The 18,498-nt window shown below is 45.9% G+C and overlaps 1 protein-coding gene across 1 annotated transcript in view; it reads right to left on the bottom strand.

Moving 5' to 3' along the window:
• Positions 1-65: 65 nt before the first annotated feature.
• LOC121569610 (synaptic vesicle membrane protein VAT-1 homolog) overlaps positions 66-18,498 on the bottom strand; it is a 45,643-nt gene continuing 27,210 nt past the window's right edge. The window contains exons 3-6 of the mRNA XM_041880705.2: positions 15,459-15,629; positions 14,073-14,162; positions 12,204-12,445; positions 66-6,075 (exon numbers count right to left, since the gene is read on the bottom strand). Of these exons, the coding sequence (XP_041736639.2) occupies positions 5,803-6,075; positions 12,204-12,445; positions 14,073-14,162; positions 15,459-15,629 (776 nt within the window). The 3' untranslated portion in view covers positions 66-5,802. The remainder of the gene's footprint in view (positions 6,076-12,203; positions 12,446-14,072; positions 14,163-15,458; positions 15,630-18,498) is intronic.

Raw genomic sequence — 18,498 nt, 5'->3', positions numbered from 1 at the left:
TTCCATATTGTTTCCTCACAGTAACATCCTAATAACGCATTAACAAAGCCACAGCTCCAGGTCAATTCTTTTTTTCCGTTATGCTTTTTTATTAGTCCTGGAAAACATGTAAGGCATATGGTAACATTACACACTGAAGCATTACAAGCTCTAGAGCCCATACTGTGGACAGCAGTGCACCACGTATTCAGTAAACCCAGAGTCAAGCACAGAAACAGCATCAATTCAAAGGGTTTAAAAAACAAAGTGGAGACAACTTAGTAGAAGAGTGGAAAACAACACTATAGAGAGAAGGAGAGAAGGAATGAAAAGCTAGCAAACAAATCAACCTGTAGGTAGAGTAGTTGTCTCACAGTAAACCATGTGTGGAAACTGAGCTGTCTGGACGGAAAGTGACAATGGACCTGTTTTTCTGAAGCGTTCCTATTGATGGGTTAATGTGCATCTTGTTATGAGGCTGACTTGACAGTGCCAGATGGGGAAGAGCAGGGGGGCTGGGAGTGGGTATGAGTGCAGTGAGGAGAGGCGAGGGGAGGGGTGCTGGAGCAGGTATAGGTGCAGTGAGTTGGCTGCTGTTGGCACCATGATGAAGAGGGTGGAAAGGGTAAGGGACTCCCTCTGCACAGAGCACTACTGAACTATACAGTGGAAGGAATAGTGAACTATACACTCATGCCTTTTTTCCTGGTCACCTACACACAGATTCTAGTGTCCTGTACATATTGTAACAAACCTAGCCAAATGCACCAGACACTCACAGCATTTCTACAAAGTTGTGGAATATGTTGGTAGTTGGCACATAGCAACAGTTTTTAGTGATTGCTAATGAAGAGCCAGAGACAGCCAGAAGCGGTTGGGTTATTTTCTTTTAGGGAAGGGTGTGGGGTGGATGGGTGGGGGCTGTATGGCTCTGGATGTGGCAATAATCTCCAGACTGTCTGGGATTATCTTTCTAACTAGGAATACACTCCACCAAGCACTGAGATTGACATGAGACTGGAAAGGAGAACGGTATAGTGTGTGTGAGGCAGAGAAACAAAGAACAAATGTACTCATGAGGTGGATGCAAAGGTAGTTATTTCTGATCAAGAGTAAAGTAAGCTGTTTGGAATGACCTGTGAGAAACCATATGAAACAGTGATATTACATTTTTTACATTTTAGTCATTTAGCAGACACTCTTATCCAGAGCGACTTACAGTTACATATTACGACTGCAAATCAAAGGAAACCTGTTTTTTACTCCCAGAAACAATCAGCACGTTACCTAGAACAATATAGCTGGGCGCTGTGATGTTTTCCAATGCATGAAATGCCCTAGTTTCTTGAAGGATCATCTCTGGTTTTAGAGCTCTTGCATAAGAATGTGTGTCTGGCTGGAAAATCAATTCAAGCTGACATACAACGTAGATTCACCAAGCTGGAAAAGCAATCGGGCGCTAGGGGTTGGGAGGAGTGGGTTAGGGCTCAGGCACAGCCAACAACAGATTCATCCTCCCCTCTCTGACACCCAGTTACACCCCTGGCCCTAGCCACTCACAACACCCAGCCACCCGTGTGCTGCAGCTGAGTTCATCTAAGAGACATTTTGGTTCAATCAAACAGGAAGAAAAACATTGTATCAAATGGCATATAATCTCTGCACCACATACCATTGGATGCAAGCAATTTAATTCCAGATGTTAATGTGATGTGTGTGTATGGAGAGGGGAGAGGGCGGGGCTTTGGCTAACTGATAATTGACTAGAATCAAAGAGCTCGAGGTGCAATAGAGGATAGTGGAATGTCTGAGACAAACAGGTCGTATGTGAACTGGGATCGGCTTTAGGGCGGATATATTGCGTCTGGGACAGGCCAGGCCTGAGCTGAGATCAGAGGTAGAGCTGGGTTTCCATCGGTGCAGCTGTGCCGTATGGCCTCGCTATGACATCCCCTACACAGCTATCTGTGTGGACACATCTGCTACCTCACTCTCTCTTTTCCCATACAAACCATTTGGAATCAGGCTAAGAGAAACAAAGAAAATGGAGTATGGTGGTGTTCACAAAGCTAAACTAGAGAGAGGAGGATGAAAGAAATGCTCCATGATTCAATGATTCATCTGGTCATGTATATTTTTGAATGGATCTGTTTTATTTATCTTTTTTGTTTTTTTTGGTTGCAATTCTAAGAGGATTTTAGTTTGTGTGCTGTGCTGTGCAGCCTAATCGTCCATGCACCTTGTCCATGCACTCTTCACTGGGATGGAGTTATGGAGATTATATGGTATGGTTGTAAACGCATAGGCCTATCGACTGATGTGGGATCAGTTTGTTTTAGTAGATGTCTGAGGCCTGATAATACTCTGTTTTTCACTGATCTGAGATCAGCACAGTGAGGAGTTTGGATATGGAGGGAGGTGCCACTCAACGCGGTAGTGTGTGTGTGTGTGTGTGTGTGTGTGTGTGTTAGGATCGAGGCACGAGAGCAAGACCCCAACCAATCAGAAACAACTAGAACCTTTTGTAAACTGTAGCAAAATTCTATCAGCACCCATAAGCATTTGGAACAGAAATCATACACAGATTAACACATCTTTGTGGTTTTGTTCTTCTACAAGGTCATAGGAAAAGTATCCAGAAATGTTTTTTTCTTCTCTTTTTCATTGAACGCACCGTTGTAGTCAAGGCATTGACAGAGGAGTACATTCAGTTTGGCACAAACAGAAAGGCTCATCACATTGAAAAGGAATGTAGTTAGGCAGGTCCCTGCGTAAAGAGTATGAACTTTGAACTTTAAACCCCTTGGAAAACAAAACAAAAAAACATAGGTAAAACAAACTAAAATAACATATTAAGTAAAACATCCTTTTACTGAAGCATTAGCTTCTCACATGGCATTCTGAAAACAGAAGCACCGTCCACAGGTTCACAGAAGGAGCCCAGCAGATCAGAACAGAACACTAACCAGAGCCTGACAGAACACAGTCACTCCCCACACTGGCATGGCACTCACACTCCATCCCAGCCCCACTGCTGTCCCCGCTACACCGGGTTTTCACTTTCGCAGCCCTGGATGAATTAATGGTTTGATTTGAACTGCCACCCAGGGTAGAGCAGGAGATCTGTGTTTGTGTTTTGCGTGCATGCAAAAGTGTCACTTTTCAGCAGATACAGTATGGTCTCTGAGTGGGGAAGGAGCGGAGTCGATTCAGAGCCAGTGGGACTGGAGTGGGACTGCCATGCCTGGAAGTGCATTACGATCAGCGAGCGGAGTACCAACTGTCCTCTTAACATTGGCCTCATCAGAGAGGGGTAGAGAGAGAGAAAGAGAGAAAGAGAGGATTAGAGCTAGACAGCTGTGAAGCAGATAGAGAGTGCAAGGAAGGGGAGGTTGTAATGGCGGTGAGGAGGGGCAGGTGGGAGTCTTTTTTTAACCTGACAAACGTCCTGAGGACACACACATCTTCACACACAATGACTGACACACAACATGAGGGAGGCCACTCATACTAACACAACAACTTCTTACAAAGTCACTAGTCACCATCTGAGACTCTTCACCAATGGTCCGACTCACAGACAGACAGGCAGGCAGGCAGACAGGCAGGCAAGTGTGTGAAGAGCATGGATTCTCACATCTTTCCAAAGGGGATAGTAGTGGGGTGTTTTTGAAGTCCGTACTGCAGGACTCCTGCTCATAACAGGTTTAGCTTCTGTCCATGGTTTATTATAGACAATTAATATCTGACGTAAGAAGAAATATCAGATGAATTCAATATAATTTAGAGGAGGTCAAAAACAAAACCCTGCTTAATTGATACAAAGGAGTCCCCTATAATCACCTTCTGAAAACCAGTCTTGCTGTTCTACATTATGTCCACAAGGGGCAGCAGTGCATTCTTATGGGAGAGGCCAATTATTGATTGTGGCCCTTGGTGTGCCACCACCACACAGACTATATGGGATTTAAATGTCCTGATAATATACTGATACAAATATAAATATTTCTGGAGTGTAGTAACTAGGATGTTAGCCTGATTTTACTGCTCTGTACTACAGCTTTAATACTAAAGCCTGGGTTTCATTAGACACTTTACAGCTCTATAATACTGCTCACTCACTCACTCCCTCCAGATAGAGAGAGAAATAGACCACAACGCCATCTCTGACGAGCCTGGTGCCTGTTGCTATGCCGACCACAGAGAGAGCGAGAGAAAGAGATGGAGAAAGGAGAGAAAGGAGAAGGGGAGGGACGGGTGAGAATGCACGCCAGCAGGAGTTTTTTTACTCCCCTGTTCCAGATCAGGGCGAACGACAGGCGAGCGGTCACTGTGAAAGGAGTGGAATGCCATTGAATGTCAGGGCAGGATCAGGGAGCGACAGGGTCTGATATCAAGGAACTGGGTGGCATTCACTCTATTTTACTCAGTTCAAATGTCTAAGTGTCTCTACACAACACTGCCTCTTTGACCACATCGTCCTGTGTGTGTGTGTTTGTGCGCTTTGTTTGAAGATAAACACATTTCTCTCCTAATTGGCACTGTGCACTGCTTGCCAACAGTTGGTTCATTAGAAACATCAGTGACTATAGAGCACCAAAACTAAGCACTGATTTCTCCCTTCCTATTTAATACTGGACCAAATGGCTCATTAATTCTCTGTCTGGAGCTTCATCCTGTCACACACTTTTGTCTGGTCTCTAGTGTGTCACCTCTAGGATTATGGGATATGTAGTGTGGGCTCAGCTGTGAGGTGGGAGCTGTGTGATACTAGAAGTGCCATGGCATTTAAGGGATGTGCCACTACCCTCTCTTTATATACATAAATAAAGAGTGGGTAGTGGCTATTGACTGGGGAGTTCTGTAACCACTGGCCTTGGAGTCAAGCATCACACAGCCATGCAAACATCTCCAGGGGAGCTGACAGCCAATCACAGACAAGCAAACACTGACTGACTCATGCACAGTGACATAACAAAGCACTGGACCGTATGTGAGATGGTGGGTGGGTGTGGTTCTGTCTGTCTGTCTGTCTGTCTGTGGGTTTATACCATAGGGAGAGGGGGAGGGTAGGGGGAATTCAGTAGAGGGAGAGGGGAGGTAGGAGAGGTGGCAGGTGGAAGTCAGCGCAGGGCAATCTAGCACAGTGGGAGTCGACATGGAGAGGGGCATGGAGGGAGGAGGGGCACTGTGTGAGTTGGAATGGGTCGAACTATCGTTGTCAAGGCAACAGTGATGCGCCCCAGGCCTGGGCATTATACCCACACCGTCCCTCTGTGTCTCTCTCTCTCTCTCTCTCTGACTCTCTCTCTGGGGTCTCAATAGGGAACACCTTTAGACTGTTATGCCATGAGTCAAAGGAGAGCGTATAGTAGTGGTCATTTTCCCATTGTGGCGAGGTGAGGGCGGGAGCTGTTTTGTGAGATCGGCTATCGTTAAGGTGCACTGGGGATGAGGGGGCGTGAGGGATTCAGAAATAAAGTGACCCATGCTTGAGTGGTGGAGGAGAGAGAGGGGAGGGGGGGGTATAGGCCCAGGCCTGAGTATTCGCTGTCAGACTGGACTGGGGAGGGGTCTGAGAGAGGATGGTAGGGATGACAGATTGACTGCTGTGCAATGAGTCTGTAAAGCCCACCCCCATCCCCCGCTCTACCAACTCCAACCCACACACACCACTCCTCCCTTTCCCTCCCCCACCACATTTCCCCTGCCCTGTCACCCCCTCCCAAACCAAACCCCTGCTCCCAGAACGAGCTCCCCGATGGTCTGTCTGCCTGACTATCTATCCATCCATCAATCCATCCATCCATCCCTCCCTCACTCTCACTTCTCCTCCTTCTTCTCCTCCTTCTTCTCCTCCTTTTTCTCCTCCTCCTCCTTCTTCAGCTCGTCCTTCTTCTTCTCTTCTTTCTTGTCCTCCTTCTTGGAGTCATCCTTCTTCTTCTCCTCTTTCTTCTTGTCCTCCTTTTTCTTGTCCTCCTTCTTCTCCTCTTTCTTAGGCTCCTCCTTCTTCTCCTCCTCTGGCATAGGCTCAGTGATGAGGATCACCTTGCCGATGTTGTTTCTCTCCTGCATTCTCCGCATGGCATCGCCCACCTGGATAGAGAAGCAGAGGCAGAGAGAGAGAGACATGAAAGAATGATGGATAGTGGGAGAGGGGGAGGGAGAGTAGATATCCATCTATCATCATTTGTCCAGGACTGTTGGTTTGTCTTTCACACAAACATGCATACATAGCCACATAAAACACACACACACACACTCAATTCCTCTCCAAACCCTTAGAAGAAGATGATGCCAGGCACCGCAAGCATAAATTTCCCAGCCTATCACTCCTTAAACATAAACTACAGGCAAGTATCAGCACGTGGGAGAGTGAAGTTTGTAAAAACTTTAGTGGCAGGATGTATTAATAACTGAGAGAAACGGAGAACGATGGAGAGGGAAAGGTAGTGTGCCTGAGTCAGTGATTGACGGACAGAAAGCAAGAGCCAAAGCTTTATATGGAGAATCATGTAGATTGAGAGAAAGAGAGAAGGAAAACTTGTGGAATTATTAATCAGTATTCTGTGTTTAAACACCATTATGAAAAATTTAAATGCATTGCTAAATTATACATTTATTTTCATTTGAAGGTACTTCAGTTTAAAACGGTCTATGCCATCCCCATATGTTTAATTAAACCACAGGATAGATACCATATAGGGTCTCATTGAGAGCTGGACAATTTATTGATCATGTCACATTACCATTATTGACTGGCTGGTTCCTAGGTGCCTGTCACAGTGTCACGTCAGAGGCCGGTCCCCAGGGTTGTGCCACAGCCAGTGTTGATTGACCCATAGGTTTCTTACTGTCCTGCCTACCTGTCAATCATAGTGACAAAGGGCCAGTCCTAGACAGGCCAGCCCCACCCTATACTGACCTGCCTAATGTCTGCCTATGTCTCTCCATCAGAGGAGGCTGGTGGGAGGAGCTATAGAAGGACGTGTTCATTGTAATGGCTGGAATGGAAAAATGGAATGGAGTCAAACGTGGTTTCATTTTTACATTTTAGTCATTTAGCAGACGCTCTTATCCAGAGTGAGTTAGTGAGTGCATACATTTTTCATACTGGCCCCCCGTGGAAATCAAACCTACAACCCTAGCGTTGCAAACGGCATGCTTTACCAACGGAGCTACACAGGTTTCCATATGTTTAATGTGTTTGATACCGTTTCATTTAATCCATTCCAGCCATTACAACGAGCCCGTCCTCCTCTAGCTCCTCCTACCAGCCTCCTCTGCTCTCCACCTCTCCCTTCTACCCCCCATTCACGCCAGCCCGGCGCAGGCAGGCAGGCAGACCACCTAACGACCAATGCCACGGCAACAGAGGGCCATCTCCTAGCAACCCAAAGACTGAGACACACACACACAGGCATGGGAGAAGGGGAGTCATGTCAGAGTTAAAGAGGGAGAGGAAGAGAGGGAGGGAGCAACTGGTGATATTCAGATGGACAGAACGCTTAAAGATGCAGTTCGGGATCGTAAGCACTTACACATTTTTACATATTGAACGAATTGGAATTCGTAACATATCATACGAATTGCCAAAAAATGCAATATACAGTGGGGAGAACAAGTATTTGATACACTGCCGATTTTGCAGGTTTTCCTACTTACAAAGCATGTAGAGGTCTGTAATCTTTATCATAGGTACACTTAAACTGTGAGAGACGGAATCTAAAACAAAAATCCAGAAAATCACATTGTATGATTTTTAAGTAATTAATTTGCATTTTATTGCATGACATAAGTATATACTTAATATTTGGTACAGAAACCTTTGTTTGCAATTACAGAGATCATACGTTTCCTGTAGGTCTTGACCAGGTTTGCACACACTGCAGCAGGGATTTTGGCCCACTCCTCCATACAGACCATCTCCAGATCCTTCAGGTTTCGGGGCTGTCGCTGGGCAATACGGACTTTCAGCTCCCTCCAAAGATTTTCTATTGGGTTCAGGTCTGGAGACTGGCTAGGCCACTCCAGGACCTTGAGATGCTTCTTACGGAGCCACTCCTTAGTTTCCCTGGCTGTGTGTTTCGGGTCGTTGTCATGCTGGAAGACCCAGCCACGACCCATCTTCAATGCTCTTACTGAGGGAAGGAGGTTGTTGGCCAAGATCTCGCGATACATGGCCCCATCCATCCTCCCCTCAATACGGTGCAGTCGTCCTGTCCCCTTTGCAGAAAAGCATCCCCAAAGAATGATGTTTCCACCTCCATGCTTCACGGTTGGGATGGTGTTCTTGGGGTTGTACTCATCCTTCTTCTTCCTCCAAACACGGCGAGTGGAGTTTAGACCAAAAAGCTCTATTTTTGTCTCATCAGACCACATGACCTTCTCCCATTCCTCCTCTGGATCATCCAGATGGTCATTGGCAAACTTCAGACGGGCCTGGACATGCGCTGGCTTGAGCAGGGGGACCTTGCGTGCGCTGCAGGATTTTAATCCATGACGGCGTAGTGTGTTACTAATGGTTTTCTTTGAGACTGTGGTCCCAGCTCTCTTCAGGTCATTGACCAGGTCCTGCCGTGTAGTTCTGGGCTGATCCCTCACCTTCCTCATGATCATTGATGCCCCACGAGGTGAGATCTTGCATGGAGCCCCAGACCGAGGGTGATTGACCGTCATCTTGAACTTCTTCCATTTTCTAATAATTGCGCCAACAGTTGTTGCCTTCTCACCAAGCTGCTTGCCTATTGTCCTGTAGCCCATCCCAGCCTTGTGCAGGTCTACAATTTTATCCCTGATGTCCTTACACAGCTCTCTGGTCTTGGCCATTGTGGAGAGGTTGGAGTCTGTTTGATTGAGTGTGTGGCCAGGTGTCTTTTATACAGGTAACGAGCTCAAACAGGTGCAGTTAATACAGGTAATGAGTGGAGAACAGGAGGGCTTCTTAAAGAAAAACTAACAGGTCTGTGAGAGCCGGAATTCTTACTGGTTGGTAGGTGATCAAATACTTATGTCATGCAATAAAATGCAAATTAATTACTTAAAAATCATACAATGTGATTTTCTGGATTTTTGTTTTAGATTCCGTCTCTCACAGATGAAGTGTACCTATGATACAAATTACAGACCTCTACATGCTTTGTAAGTAGGAAAACCTGCAAAACGGCAGTGTATCAAATACTTGTTCTCCCCACTGTATATATATATATTTTTTGCATGACGTAAAATATAATAAGAAATGGATGACGTACTACACAATTGTGCACAATTTCCAGGGACTCGTTTTGACTCAAGGGTACTACTTTCAAAACAACTGACTGAAATTATACAAAAGCTCTGGAGCATCACTTTAATGAAAAACCAATGAAGGGGAGGAGGAGGAGGAGGAGGAAGAGGAGTAGGAGGAGGAGAGAGGACTGAGACTATGGAGGTGTGGTAATTAGGGCCGGGGACGCCAGGGATTTGTAAGTGTAGCTTGTGTGAATGAAACCACAACAAGCCCAATTACTGAAGCAGCACTGTAATTGTTGTACACACTCAAGCACTCACTGCTCTGCTCTCTCTCTGAAAGTCTGCCTCAGCCATCTAACTCTGAGTGTTCTTACAGTGAGTGATTCCCTACCTCCCTGCAGTGTCTGCACTAATAATCACAACTAGAAGCACTGTCTGTCTGTCTGAGAACGGTAAGACCCTCTAGACATCAGAGCTGATATGCTCTTCAATACAAAGCCCTGACGGAGTTGCTCAATATGAGGCACCAGGCTCTTATACATCCTGTGTTAACATATTCATTGATTAACAGTGCAGACATGGAGAGGGACAGGATAGGTCACAGAGGAGGGGGGGTGATAGATGGAGTCAGGGTGTGGTATCTGGGACCCTTAGGTCACATTCATCGAAATACCATCTTATTAATTCAAGTTTAAGAGCTGTTTAAAAGCGTCTGCTAAATGGCATATTATTATTATTATTATTATTATTATTTTATGCTTATGCTTATGATATGTAATAGTAACAGCTATTACTACATTCCACTTTCCCTAAACTCTATCCACCTCATTTCTCATCTCCCCTCTTCAATCCTCCACTCCTTCATCCCATTCTGTCTTTCGCTGTCATACACACGGCCCCTCCCTGAGACAGAAGCACTGGCAGACCAACGGAGGTTACCATGGCAACAGGAGAGAAAAGGAGAAAAATATACACAGAAAGAAAGGGTGGGAGCCGGAGAAAGAGAGAGTACAGAGAGTAAGTGAATAAGCTGTGGATACAGACAGAAAGAGAGAGAGAGAGAGACAGAGAGAGCGAGAGACAGAGAGAGAGAGACAGAGAGAGAGAGAGAGAGAGAGACAGAGAGAGAGAGAGACAGAGAGAGAGAGAGAGAGAGAGAGACAGAGAGCTATACAAATTGATGGAGCATATATATCAACAAATTGGCGAGGGCACTAGAACAGTCTGCAGCACCCGGCCTCACCCTACTAGAATCGGAAGTAAAATGTATACTGTTTGCTGATGATCTGGTGCTTCTGTCCCCAACCAATGAGGGCCTACAGCAGCACCTAGATCTTCTGCACAGATTCTGTCAGACCTGGGCCCTGACAGTAAATTTCAGTAAGACAAAAATAATGATGTTCCAAAAAAGGTCAATTTGCCAGGACCACGAATACAAATTCCATCTAGACACCATTGCCCTAGATTACACAAAAAACGATACATACCTCGGCCTAAACATCAGAGCCACAGGTAACTTCCACAAAGCTGTGAACGATCTGAGAGACAAGGCAAGAAGGGCCTTCTATGCCATCAAAAGGAACATAAAATTCGACATATCAATTAGGATCTGGCTAAAAATACTTGAATCAGTTATAGAACCCATTGCCCTTTATGGTTGTGAGGTCTGGGATCCGCTCACCAAATTGAGACTCTGCATGCAGAATTCTGCAAAAATATCCTCAGTGTACAACGTAAAATACCAAATGATGCATGCAGAGCAGAATTAGGCCAATACCCGCTAATTATCAAAATCCAGAAAAGAGCCGTTCAATTCTACAACCACCTAAAAGGAAGTGATTCCCAAACCTTCCATAACAAAGCCATCATCTACAGAGAAATTAACCTGGAGAAGAGCCCCCTAAGCAAGCTGGTCCTGGGGCTCTGTTCACAAACACAAACAGATCCCACCAAGCCCCAGGACAACAACAACACAATTAGACCCAACCAAATCATGAGAAAACAAAAATATAATTATTTGACACATTGAAAATAATTTACAAAAAAACAGAGCAAACTAGAATGCTATTTGGCCCTAAACAGAGAGTACACAGTAGCAGAATACCTGACCACTGTGACTGACCCAAAATTAAGGAAATCTTTGACTATGTACAGACTCAGTGAGCATAGCCTTGCTATTGAGAAAGGCCGCCGAAGGCAGACCTGGCTCTCAAGAGAAGACAGGCTATGTGCACACTGCCCACAAAATGAGGTGGAAACTGAGCTACACTTCCTAACTTCCTGCCAAATGTATGACCATATTAGAGACACATATTTCCCTCAGATTACACAGACCCACAAAGAATTCGAAAACAAATCACATTTTGATCAACTCCCATATCTATTGGGTGAAATACCACAGTGTGCCATCACAGCAGCATGATTTGTGACCTGTTGCCACAAGAAAAGGGCAACCAGTGAAGAACAAACATCATTGTAAATATAACCTATATCTATATTTATTTATTTTCTCTTTTGTACTATTTGCACATCATTACACTGTATATAGACATAATATGACATTTGAAATGTCTTTATTCTTTTGTGAGTGTAATGTTTACTATTATTTCACTTTTGTTTATTATCTATTTCACTTGCTTTGGCAATGTTAACATACGTTTCTCATGCCAATAAAGCCCTTAAATTGAATTGAAATTGATAGAGAGAGAGCGAAACACTTCTCTCTGGTCAGTATCACAGGCCTAACCATTGACTGGCCCTGGCATTAACCAACGAACATATCAGCCCCTTCTTTCTTCCCCCTCTCTCCCTTTCTCTCACCTTCCCTCTATCCCTCTCTCTGTCTACAATATCTCTTTCTTACAATCAGATTCTGATGGAGGGAGACTCCTCTTTATTCACAGACACGTGCCTAATCTCATCCGGTCTCATAGAGCCACTCATAGAGCCACGCCCAAGCACAAACACACACAAGCCCCCCCACACACACACACCTGTTCGAGGTGATAGGTGGAGTCGATGCGTGGTTTGATTTTGCCCTGCCTGTAGAGGTCCAGGATGGTGGTCATGGCCTGCTGGATGACCTCCACCTCTCCGTCCAGGTAGCCCAGGTGGAAGCCACACACTGACTTGTTGTTCTGGATCAGGCTGAGTGTGTGGATGGAGAACTGGTGGTACCAGGTCTTAGCCACCGCCAGAAGGTTCTTCTTCTGACCTGCTAGCATGTTAGCCGCACCTGTAAGGGGAGAAAGCACAAAGGGTTAAAGGGTGTTCATGTGTTAAAACGGGTTGCCTGTAATAGTGTGTGTGTGTGTGTGTGTGTGTGTGTGTGTGTGTGTGCGCGCGAATGGGGCAGGGGACCTGGGGTCGGTTTTATTCTCAGTGTAGGGTCAGTTTGGGTCTGTGTATAACTGATTCACTGATCAGCCATTGTTCTCCAGTCCACTTCATTTACTGTCTCATTATCTGCCCCAACTCCCTCTTTCTCTCTCTACCTCCCTTGCTCTGGCCTTACCCTCTCTGCCCTCAACCTTTTTCACCGGGTCCCTCTCTTTTATCTCTCTTTTACATTATCTTTTCAGTATGTCCCATTTTCAGTGCCATTTTCTCGAAGGACAGTTCTACTGCCAGACTGAGGTCCTGGCAGGTAACACAATCCTCACCCACCCACTCACTCACCCACTCCTCTCTTCCTCTTTTCTTTCTCCGTTCTTCCTTTATGCTCTCAGTCTCTTTCCCATTCCCTCTATCATCTCTGTCCTGGTTTTGCCCTCCCAGCCACACTTTCCCATTCCCTCTATCATCTCTGTCCTCGTTTCTCCCTCCCAGCCACACTTTCCCATTCCCTCTATCATCTCTGTCCTCGTTTCGCCCTCCCAGCCACACTTTCCCATTCCCTCTTTAATCTCTGTCCTGGTTTCGCCCTCCCAGCCACACTTTCCCATTCCCTCTATCATCTCTGTCCTCGTTCCGCCCTCCCAGCTACACTTTCCCATTCCCTCTATCATCTCTGTTCTCGTTTCGCCCTCCCAGCCACACTTTCCCATTCCCTCTATCATCTCTGTCCTCGTTTCACCCTCCCAGCCACACTTTCCCATTCCCTATATCATCTCTGTCCTCGTTTCGCCCTCCCAGCCACACTTTCCCCACATCCCCTTTCCTCTCTCAATCTCTATTCTCATGACCCTCTCTGCCCTCCTCTTTCTCCCTCTTTCTCTCTTTCTGTCTCATCCTCTCTCTTTCACTATCTCCCTCTCTCTCCTGTGGACGGGGACACAAAGCCTGCTCAGAGAGAGAGGAGAGGGAGCTGTAGAGGTATCCAGTCAGCTACATTCAGACATTCCAGGTTCCGTGCGGATAGAATGGCCATTGTTCCGCCATGCATACTTCTGATAAACTGGAAGAGGAGCAGCAGGGAGGGAGGGGGAGGGTGGGCGGGGGGAGTGTTGGAGTGGGGTGGGGGGGTAGAGAAGGGTTGAGTGGGTGAATGGATCAGGGTGGGGACACCATGCTGGGTAGTCTTTTTTGCAACATGCAGAAGGCAAGGCCCTGTTCTCTAGGCATGCCTCCCCAGCCCACTGTCCCATGCATGCCATGCCATCTGCAAATTGGCATCATCACAGAGAGAGACTACAGAGGCCTTCCCACGGACAACACACACACACACACACACACACACACACACACACACTGAGACCATGGACCTCTGTAGGGAAGCAGTGCGCCCAGGAAGTGCCTAATAATTCACAGCCCATTCTGTATGTTTTGTGCACACTGTGCTATTTGTGTTCTAAACCACTGGTATTGATACGTGTTGAAATAAAGCAAAGTATGATTGAGGTCTTTTGTCCTTCCTGTCTCACCGTAGGTGATGAGCTTGCCCATGGGCTTCAGCAGGTTGTAGGCCTTGTGGGTGTCTGAGCCTCCCAGAGGATCCAACACAATATCCAACCCTGGAGGAGAGAAGGGGAAAGACAGAGAGGTAGTCAGTACAGCTCAATGTTGCTTGGTTGGTATCATATTAGGAAAAAATCCTCTTACATCCCAGAATGCAAGTGGTGTAGAGGGAGGAGGGCAGGCCTTACTATGTTTATGTAGAGCAGTCCATACATATGCCAAACGATGGGAGGGGGAGAGAACGCTGGAATTCTACTCATTTGAATGTCACTGATAAGGAATAAACATTCTCCTATCCTTGTCTGTTGGAGTTCCATTCCATTTCCAGGTAGTGATGTCTTGGAGAGAATGAATAACACACTAAAGCTTGAGACCCAGGCTCATCCAGTTTCTCTGCTACATATTAAATATCTTTGCTCATGCTGCCTCACTCTTTCCTAATTATGGTTTTTTTCAGTGAATGTGGGGCTCCTTAAAGTGGCTTAGTCCTCCTCTCCTCGGTCCATTAGCTGATAGGCCTGTTGATTCACAAGGCTCTCAGCAGGACCCTGCCCTAAATGAGCCACAGTCACACAGACTGACAGCCTTTTCATCGATCCCTGCCACTAATTTGACATGTTCTTCTGTCCAAAATGTCAGCTCTCTGTCTGTCTGTCTGTATGTCTGTCTGTCTGTCTGTCTGTCTCACTGCTGCTGCTGGGAGGGGTACTACCAAATTAGGTCCTGGTATAAAATCCTCCACCTTGCTTCTATGAAACCAGAGGTAAGTGAGTAAAGATTGAGGAATTGGAGGACGTTCTGTTTCGGTGATGAGCCACGAATGTAATGTCTCCTAAGGCAGAAAGCGGGACGCATCTTAAGTGCCCTGGCCCTGGGGATATGTTGGGGGATGTGATCCACACTGAGTCACAGGCTTCTCAAATACTTTGTCTGAGTGGAAAAGCACTTTTCTGTCTAGTGCTTATTACACTGCTGACCGTCTCAAATGCACCCCAGCTATCAGGGCTGAGAGTCGTGACACAGCGATATGGACATATAAATCCAATTGTTATCTGCAAATGGAAGACAAACACAGCTTTACGAACACAACACTGCAGCTACAGAGTATTCCTTAGGACCAACGGTTGCATGACTAAGGGCCCATTAGCCATCTCAGTATACTTATCTCATGGATCATATTGTGGATATTATGGGTCACATCATGCTTGTGTCCCAAATGGCGCCCTATTCCCTATGTAGTGAACTACTTTGACTAGGGCCCATAGGGTGCACTATATGGGTAATAGGGTGCCATTTGAGACGCAGCCCATCTCAGTGCTGTAAGATAGGTCAGATGACCCTTGACCTCGCACCTTTGGGGCTGATCTTGCGGACCTCCTCCACGTAGTCCCGTGTACGGTAGTCAATGCAGTGCGTGACTCCACCCTGGCTGATGGTCTCGTGCTTACTGGCTGACGCCGTCCCGAACACGGTCACATCCTTCACTGTCTGACACAGCTGGGTGGCCGCGATGCCCACACCACCTGGCGAGAGAGAGAGATAGTTTGTTAGGAGAAAACGTACAGACAGTAGATTTTGCTGCAGGTTATCCTGGCCTGTTATAATGTAACAGAGACAATAGCTCCCACCATGTCATACACATACACCCTTGTAGATTACATTTCTCAATTGTTGCTTTTCTTGTGTGTTATTTTCCATGTATAATTGTTTTTGTTGATATATTATTATTGTTGCTCAAACGTATTGTTAATTTACTGTGTGTAATACTTCATATACATTGCTTTGGCAACAGTGGCAACCACCCATTCATGCCAATAAAGCAGAGAGAGTGGATGGGGAAACAAAGAAGGGTGGTTAAGATGAGCTCAGCTGGAGATTAGACTTCTGTATGTATCCCTTAGTTTTCTACCTAGTTGTTTCTCTAAACAGGGTAACTATGGGGAGAAAGTATAATACCGAATCAATTCTATCCAAGCTTCACTAATTTTTTACCTCAAGAGAGATACTCACTCAGGGAGACACCTCCAACTAAATTCAACTCAGCTGATATAAATATGTCTTGAGGCACCCATAAATCCCATTATATACATCCATTCTATTGCAGGGAAATGTGATTTGTTTTGTTTACTGTGACAGGCCAGGTCAGTCAATAAGAGGCTGGCTGTGTGTGTGGCTCAGGGGTAAGCAAGGAGAGCATTAAACACACATCACATGACCTCCTACCCGCTGCCCTGGGAAAAAAGGAACACCTACAAATAGATGTAGAGCCACACAAACATCCACAAATAGAGAAAGTAGCCATTGTACGTCAGTTGACAATGGTTAACTTTAGCTTCATGCAAGATGACCTGACTAAGAATCTAGGGTAATTTTAGTTGGGGTATTTGTTTTTGCTATGGGAGCAATGTGTGACATGGGGTCAAGAAAATAAGAAAACATAGTTTCGTAACTGTGCCAGTTGAAACAAAACCTTCTCATATGGGAATAAATCTTTGAAACAATGAACAGTGTATTGTCTATGATGACCTTTGTAGACAAAGTGGCAGTTGTGTGAGAGCATTTCTTTCTGTAGGTGTAACTTACATCAGCATGGCTGTTTGATGTAGTATTGGTGTGTGTATGATTCACTGTTTTTGAACATACTGTATGTGTGTGTGTGTGTGTGTGTCACTGTGTGTGTCTTAAGCCAGGTCTCAATAGGTTACTGTTAAGTAGTGGGGCAGAACAGAGAGAACGGAGGGAGGCTGACTGGATGGAGGATGTGAACTGAACATGGCCCATAAAGGTCACTCATGCCTGACCAAGTAAAGGCCACATCTTATCTGAGGCCAGAGCCAATAGAGCAACGCAAACAGAGCGTTCACAACATGGACATTTACATTCAAACAGACGCCTGTCTCAACACTGGCATATTTCAACTGCTGTGGTTGACTGTGGTTATCATCAGCAATATGTTGTGATGAAGTTGTGGTCCACTGCCTTGGTCACACTCACACTCACACACCATAAGCTTGAGTAGACAGAGACAAAAGTAACCAAGGAGAAGTTATACTTTAATCTATTGCAGTCGCTGGTTGCTAAGTCGTACAGGCAGACCTCCTCTCTCCTTTGACCCTTACAAAGAAAGCTAGAATGAGAACAATTCCCTCCTGGCTCTGCTCTGAAGAGACCTTGAGCCTATGGGAACTCAATAGACATTTCTCACTCACTATATTCAAGCCTGACAAGAAAAAAGAGAGAAGGTCTGCATCCCAAATGACACCCTATTCCCTATGCAGTGCACTAGTTTTGATCAGGGCCAATATGGCTTTGGTCAAAAGTAGTGCACTATGTAGGGAAGAGGGTATCATTTGGAACGCAGACAAGAACTTGATGAAATAACAAGAGCAACGGTGTTGCTGTTGGATGGCAGTGTCAGTGAGTCAGCCTGCCTCCTAACAGCTAGCACTATCTCTCCCTGTCTTTCTGTCCTCAGTGAGAAACCAAGTTTGCGTTGCCAAGGAAACCCAGGCCAAATTGGCGGCGACGACTGAGCAAAGGAGCCATTTTGTTTCATTGGCTGTTTTTCCTCCAGGCAAAACAGGAGGCATTTGGTGACAATCGGAAAGCTTATCCAGGGGTAATATGTATGTGACAGATCAGCCAGTAACACCCTCCCAATAACCACATAACGACTTACCTAGAGCCAGCTGAGAGTAGATGAGTGTATATGTGGGTGGCGAGATGAGAAATTGCTTACCCTGAAGGATGCCAAAAAAGGAACACCTTTTTATATGCTTCCTCGCCACATGGACTTCTGCTCACAAATATACTTTGATATTGCAAACCAGTAATGTGTATGGTCAATATGAAGTGCTTAGACAGTTGGTGCCTGCCTATATCTCCTGACCACTCTGTTCCACTCCTCTACCTGTGTTAGAGATGGAGGAAGGGGGAACCTGTGTCTGGCTGGATCCCCCTGAGAACCAGAGAGCCAGGGCCAGTCTTCCGGTCTTGTGACTGAACCACCATCACAAGACCCAGGCCAACACTGCCAAGACGCCCCCCCACACACACACACACAGAGAGAGAGAGAGAAGCTGAGGTAGGAGGGCGACTGCAGCCAGGTACAGTCTGGATCGAAAGTCTGTTCACATCTGCTAATCTTCACAAATATGTGTTCAGATTAAACCGTTAACCCATCATTAACCCATTGTTTTGGTTCACATTGCTCTCTTGGTATTTCTCACTTTCTACCTCTCTCCCCTGCCAGTGCCCCCTTTCCATCTCTCTCTCTCATCTGCTGTAAATGTGGGCAATCTGTCTGTCACGTCTCCTCCTGTTGCTACCCTCCGGCGCTCTGATTTGCCGGTCTACTGAGCCTCCTGTCTAAGCGCACCACCTCGGCAACAC

The sequence above is a fragment of the Coregonus clupeaformis genome, chromosome 35 (genome assembly GCF_020615455.1).
Source record: "Coregonus clupeaformis isolate EN_2021a chromosome 35, ASM2061545v1, whole genome shotgun sequence".
Taxonomy (NCBI): domain Eukaryota; kingdom Metazoa; phylum Chordata; class Actinopteri; order Salmoniformes; family Salmonidae; genus Coregonus; species Coregonus clupeaformis.
The sequence above is the reverse complement of the archived record's forward strand: the minus strand, read 5'-3'. Positions and strand labels throughout refer to the sequence as shown.